Raw genomic sequence first — 6,884 nt, 5'->3', positions numbered from 1 at the left:
ATGAATGACTGGAAAATAATTAAAGAAATAAATACTAAAACAAAATGTTAAATTATTTAAAAATACATTTAAGTAAGACAAATAATTATTTCTAAATTGATTAAAATGACAAAAGCAGCACATGACTTTGTACTTAAATTACTTAAAATTAAACTAAATGTAAAAAAAAAACATATATAAAAATAGTATGTAAATAATACTTTCAAAATTAATTAGATGGCAAAAAAAATTGGTAATTTCATTTATTTATTTATTTTCTGACATCTCTGTTACAGAACCACAAATCCATATAGTCTCCATAAGTGCAGAGTCCACAGGTCTCTATAAATGAAACTGAAAGGAAAATAAATGATTAGGAATTATTTACTCCTTTCACAAAATTATACTAAAGGAATTGAAGTAAAATCTACACTACCGCTCAAAAGTTTGGGATCAGTAAAGTTTCTAATGCTCACCAAGGCTGCACTTATTTGATAAAAAATACAGAAAAAAACAGTAATATTGCAAAATGTTATTACAATGTAAAATAATGTTTTTTATTTTAATATACTTCAAAATATAATTTATTCCTGTGATGCAAAGCTGAATTTTCATCAGCTGTTAGCTGTCACATGATCTTACAGAAATCATTCTAATATGCTGATTTATTATTAGAATTATCAGTGTTGGAAACAGTTGTGCTGCCAAATATTTTTTTGAAACCTGTGATTATTTTTTTTCAGGATTCTTTGATTAATAACAACTTAGCATAGATTTACATTGTTAGTAAATATTTATATTCTGAATAAATGCTGTTCTTTCTATCACTTGTTAATTTAACACAACCTTGGTGAATAAAAGTATTAATTTCTTTAAAAAAAGAAAGAATAAAAATGTACAGACCCCAAACTTTTGAACAGTCATGTATATTGTTAGAAAACCTTTCTATTTTAAATAAAAGCTGTTCTTTTGAACCTTTTATTGATCAAAGAATCCTTTAAAAAAGTATCACAGGTTGCAAAAAAATATTAACCAGCACAACTGTTTCCAGCACTGATAATAAATCAGTGCATATTAAACATATTAGAATGATTTTTGAAAGATCATGTAACACTGAAGACTGGAGTAATGATTCTGAAAATTCAACTTTAATTACGGATATTAATTACATTTTAATGTATATTAATAAAGAACAAACATCATAATAATATTTCACAATATTACATTTTTGTCGTTTATTTTGATCAAATGACACATAGTCTTGATGAGCATAAGAAGCTTCTATAAAAACATAAAAAATCATACTGATCCCAAACTTTTGAGCAGTAGTGTATATATATGCTTACCTATATACACTGTGATGGAATAACTATAATCCCATATAAGTGTGACTGCTGAATAGGGAGATATGCTGTGTTTTCCCCAGTGCTTTGATCTATCACCACTATTCCATCTCTGTAAAGACATTTCCATCATGAATATGGAAACAGTGACCCCAGCCATATCATGTTAAGTCAAATCCATACGGTGTATCAGAGACTCACCTCTCCCAGTCAGTGTAGTAAAAGTGGCTGTTATAGATGGCCAGACTGAACGGGTAGTTCAAAGCATCCTGGAACACACGTCTCTCATTCCCGTCTGGAGATATGCACTCCAGTTTCTTTGTGCCTGGTGATTCAGTTGCCATTTTTCTTAAAATTGTATTGCATATACAGTCAAGCCCAAAATTATTCATACCCCTGGCAAATTCTGACTTAAAATTACTTTTATTCAACCAGCAAGTTTTTTTTTTTTTTTGGGATCGGAAATGACAGGCTTCTCCCAAAAGATAATAAGACGATGTACAAGAGGCATCATTGTGGAAAAAAATATTCTCAGCTTTTATTAACATTTGAACAAAAAGTGTCATGTCCAAAATTATTCATACCCTTTGCAAACTGTCACAGTCTATGGGAAAATCCAAAGTTCTATACCATTCCAAATAGTCTAAACTGTTCTAAAGCATCCTAATTACCCTGATTCATTGGGAACAGCTGTTTTAATCAACTCAACAGGTGAAAAACAGAAGCTCTCTGCTGTTGGTTTGTGGACAGTCATGGCTAAGACAAAGGAGCTCACTGAGGACCTGCGGCCGCGCATTGTGGCTGCTCACAAGTCAGGAAAGGGCTATAAGACCATATCTAAATGTTTTGAAGTTCCAGTGGCTACAGTGCAAAGTATTATTAAAAAATACGAGACATTCTGCACTGTGAAAAATGTCAAAGGACGTGGTCGGAAGCCAAAAGTGACACCTGTGCTGGCCAGGAGGATAGTAAGAGAGGTAAAAAAGAATCCAAGGATCACCACCAAGGCCATCCTGATGAATCTGGGCTCTGCTGGTGGCAACATCTCAAGGCAGACCCAGGCACACCGTTGGGTTCTGCGGATGAAGACCAAGGAGGACACCACTTCTCCAGATAAGGCACACAAAAGGCACCGCTTGGCCTTTGCAAATGCTCATCTGGACAAAGAAGACGACTTCTGGTCTTCTGTTTTATGGTCAGATGAAACAAAAATTGAATTGTTTGGCCACAATGATGTAGCCTTCATTTGGCGTAAAAAAGGAGAAGCCTTCAACCCTAAGAACACCATCCCCACTGTCAAACATGGTGGTGGGAACTTAATGTTTTGGCGGTGTTTTTTCAGCCGGTGGACCAGGGAACCTAATCACAGTAAACAGAGCCATGAAAAAGGAGAAATACATCAAAATTCTCAACAACAACATCAGGCAGTCTGCAGAGAAACTTGGCCTTAGGCACCAGTGGCCGTTTCAGCACGACAACGATCCAAAACACACAGCAAAAGTGGTAAAGAAATGGTTAGCAGACAAAAACATTATGGTTTTGCAGAGTCCTGCCTTAAATCCAATTGAGAATCTGTGGAGGGAGCTAAAGATCAGGGTGATGGCAAGGAGACCCTCCAACCTGAAAGAGTTGGAGCTCATCGCTAAAGATAATTGGGCAAAAATACCAGTGGAGACATGCAAAAAGCTGGTCAGCAATTATAGGAAGCGTTTGATTGCTGTAATAGCAAAGGCTTTTCTCTTGATTATTGAGAAGGGTATGAATAATTTTGGGCATGCCACTTTTTGTTCAAATGTAAATAAAAGATGAGTAATATTTTTTTTCCACAATGATGCCTCTTGTACACCGTCTTATTATCTTTTGGGAGAAGCCTGTGTCATTTCCGGTCAAAAAAAAATTGCTGGTTGAATAAAAGTAACTTTAAGTCAGAATTTGCCAGGGGTATGATAAATTTTGTCCTTGACTTTATATGTATATGATAATGTGAGATGCTATATTTTGAGGAAACTCTTACCCGCATCTGCCCAGCACAAGTGATTTGTATCGAAGTCTAATGTCAAGGCATTGGGCAACATGAGACCCACTTGCACCAGTATATTCCTCTTATGTCCCTCCAGTGATGAACGCTCTATTTTGGGGGCATCACGGTTCCAGTCTGTCCAATATAAGGTTCTGAAGAGCATGTGCAGTAGATAAATGAATATATTGACATTCAGAATTGGTGCAAACTGCAATATCCCATAAAATTGTCTCTACCGAAACAGTCACGACCGAAACATATTGTTTTGGTAGTTACCAAAGGGAACACTTAATCCTTTATTTAAATAAACAACATTTTAGTACAGTTATGTGATGATAAGAAACTTCTAACATACTAGTTTCTACTTCCGCCCTAAATGTATTTATGTTTTATGATGGCTTAAAAGAATTTATATGCATAATTGTAAATATAATAATGCATAGACAGCACATGAAGGATTTTGATTTTATCTTACTGACCCACTCTTAGCGTCCACTACGATGGCTCTGGGATTCATCAAATCAGAATCAATCAGCACTTTTCTGTTGCTGCCGTCCAGACCAGAGGTCTCAATCCTGTCTTTCCCACTGTCTACCCAGAACAACTTCCTGTGCACAGTGTCTACCGCAATTCCCTCCGGCTGGAGCAACCCTGGAATTTCACATTGCATAATTAGGGAATCTGGAGTAAATACGTTTGTGATACAACCATCATAATTCTCCATAATTAAAATGGGATGGATGTACAGATATTATGTATTATGGGTGTATGGAGTTATATTGAATGTTATATTTTGTATTATTGGTTTTATTTTTGTACTACAAGGTTTTTTTTCTCATTCCTCCCTTCCCTCTTTGGAGGAAATGCCCCAGATAGATTTGATCCTCTGCTAATTTTGTACGTTTGCCCGCTGACAAAGAAATTGTCAGTCTATAATTTTAATGGTAGGTTTATTTGAACAGTGAGAGACAGAATAACAAAAAAAAAAAAAAAGTTTTAAATTTTTTTTCCAAAAAGTTACAAATTGATTTGCATAAAGTAAAATAAGTATTTGATCCCCTATCAATCAGCAAGATTTCTGGCTCCCAGGTGTCTTTAAAGTCTCTTAAAGGGAGTGCTCCCAATCTTAGTTTGTTACCTGTATAAAAGACACTTGTCCACAGCAGCAATCAGTCAATCAGATTCCAAACTCTCCACCATGGCCAAGACCAAAGAGCTGTCCAAGGATATCAGGGACAAGACTGAAGACCTACACAAGGCTGGAATGGGCTACAAGACAATCGCCAAACAGCTTGGTGAAAAGGTGACAATAGTTGGTACGATTATTCGCAAATGGAAGAAACACAAAAACTGTCAATCTCCCTCGGTCTGGGGCTCCATGCAAGATCTCACCTTGTGGAGTTTCAGTGAACATAAGAACGGTGAGGAACGGTGCGGGCAAAGTCTCCCTGCTCAGGAAAGCACATGTACAGGCCAGTCTGAAGTTTGCTAATGAACATCTGAATGAGAACTGGGTGAAAGTTTTGTGGTCAGTTGAGACCAAAATCGAGCTCTTTGGCATCAACTCAACTCAACTTGCCATGTTTGGAGGAGAAGGAAGAACACCATCCCCACTGTCAAACATGGAGGTGGAAACATTATGCTCTGGGAATGTTTTTCTGCTAAGGGGACAGGACAACTGTCAAATCTTGGGTGAGAACTTCCTTCCCTCAGCCAGGGCATTAAAAAAATGGCTTGTGTATGGGTATTCCAACATGACAATGAGCCAAAACACACTGCCAAGGCAACAAAGGAGTGGCTCAAGAAGAAGCACATTAAGGTCCTGGAATGGACTAGCTGGTGTCCAGACCTTAATCCCATAGAAAATCTATGGAGAGAGCTGAAGGTTTGAGTTGCCAAACATCAGCCTTGAAACTAATGATTTGGAGAGGATCTGCAAAGAGGAGTGGGACAAAATCCCTCCTGAGATGTGTGCAAACCTGGTGGCCAACTACAAGAAACATCTGACCTCTGTGATTGCCAACAAGGACTTTGCCACCAAGTACTAAGTCATGTTTTGCAAACGGACCAAATACTTACTTCACTCATTAAAATGTAAATCAGTTTATAACTTTTCTGAAATGCATTTTTCTAGATTGTTTAGTTATGTCTTTTTTTTCACTGTTCAAATAAAACGACCATTAAAATTATAAACTGTTTATTTCTTTGTCAGTGTGTAAACGTACAAAAACAGCAAAGGATCAAATTATTTTTCCCCTCACTGTAGATAGATAGATAGATAGATCATCACCTTGGCTGATAATAATCTCTGGCTCAGCCTTATATTCTAAGACCGCTCTGTTAATGGTATGTCGTCCAAAATCTGTCCAATATAACATGTTCTCCTGACAGTCATAGTCGATTCCAATCACAATGGAGTCCTGCAATGATTATTACGCATTATTATTTTTGCTTAATCAGACAGCAGGTTTTGAATTTTGATTAAGATATGATTATGATTTTGATATAATCATGTATTGTAGTTATGAGGGTCTACCTTTAAGGCCAGTAAAACAGTGGATTTTTCTTGAACAGGATCTGTTTCATCAAGAGGAATGACTCCAATCTGTGAGGCTTGTGTGTAAAGGATAGCAGGCCCTGAAGGGGAGGATCTTACCACAGGATACATCAGCGCATTATTCAATTGCGGTGCATCACCTGAGATACCTGACAGGTAAAAATAAGATACATTGAGACAAGCTAATCGAGGGCTGCTTGATTTGTGGAAAAAATCATAGGGGCGGCCATTTTGAAATCACTTGACATACTGTTAGATTTATCACCAAATTTTGTCTACTCTTGTAAATACAATTAGCTATCAGCTGATAACTTGTTTTTGCTTGATGCTGCATCCTCACCACTAGGTGACAGTATAAAGTCAAAAGGCATTTTATTATCAAGCTTTGAAACATAAAAAATGCTTTGTTCTTTGTTTTAATGTCCAGTAACTCTTCAGATTCTGCATTCACATTTTTCTTTCCTTTTCAGGCTTTTCAATGTAAAAAGTGTGTCCTAAATAACTTCATTACTCACAGGGGGGCTTTACATCATCGTAGGACCGTGTTCCAATCATTTCCACGCCTTGGCGGTCCACACACCAGCAGAAACTGCTGTTGCCGTAACATTGCACAGGCAGGAAATTCCCGTGAGCGTCACACAGAGGCATGTAGTCCTGAGAGGACGGCTGACCATTATAGTGAGTCATGAGTGAAAGCCTCCAGCGCTCGCACACAGTCTCCACACGGGGAAGCAGGGCCGCTGAGTAAGAGAAACAGCACACACTGTATTTTTCTTTCGAAAAACACTGCCATTTTCCTGAATTTTTTCAAAATGTCTGACTATTGACCGCACTCATATATCTTGCCTCAATGAATGACTATGTGAGCGTTAATTACAGTTAGGCCGTCTCATGAGGGATAATTATGTCATATATAGTTGGAAGTGAACACCACTCCCACAACACACATGCAGTAGAACAGTAGAAACAGGAAGTGTGTCCCTGT

The 6,884-nt window shown here is 37.3% G+C and overlaps 1 protein-coding gene across 1 annotated transcript in view; it reads right to left on the bottom strand.

Annotated features, from left to right (window-relative positions):
* Nucleotides 1-227: 227 nt before the first annotated feature.
* nid2b (nidogen 2b (osteonidogen)) overlaps nucleotides 228-6,884 on the bottom strand; it is a 10,763-nt gene continuing 4,106 nt past the window's right edge. Inside the window, exons 4-11 of the mRNA XM_073816725.1 lie at nucleotides 6,415-6,639; nucleotides 5,879-6,048; nucleotides 5,633-5,762; nucleotides 3,822-3,993; nucleotides 3,337-3,494; nucleotides 1,524-1,647; nucleotides 1,326-1,434; nucleotides 228-333 (exon numbers count right to left, since the gene is read on the bottom strand). Of these exons, the coding sequence (XP_073672826.1) occupies nucleotides 1,326-1,434; nucleotides 1,524-1,647; nucleotides 3,337-3,494; nucleotides 3,822-3,993; nucleotides 5,633-5,762; nucleotides 5,879-6,048; nucleotides 6,415-6,639 (1,088 nt within the window). The 3' untranslated portion in view covers nucleotides 228-333. The remainder of the gene's footprint in view (nucleotides 334-1,325; nucleotides 1,435-1,523; nucleotides 1,648-3,336; nucleotides 3,495-3,821; nucleotides 3,994-5,632; nucleotides 5,763-5,878; nucleotides 6,049-6,414; nucleotides 6,640-6,884) is intronic.

Source organism: Garra rufa, chromosome 13 (assembly GCF_049309525.1).
Source record: "Garra rufa chromosome 13, GarRuf1.0, whole genome shotgun sequence".
Classification (NCBI taxonomy): Eukaryota; Metazoa; Chordata; class Actinopteri; order Cypriniformes; family Cyprinidae; genus Garra; species Garra rufa.
Note: the sequence above shows the minus strand (reverse complement) of the source record. Positions and strands in the feature narration are given on the sequence as shown.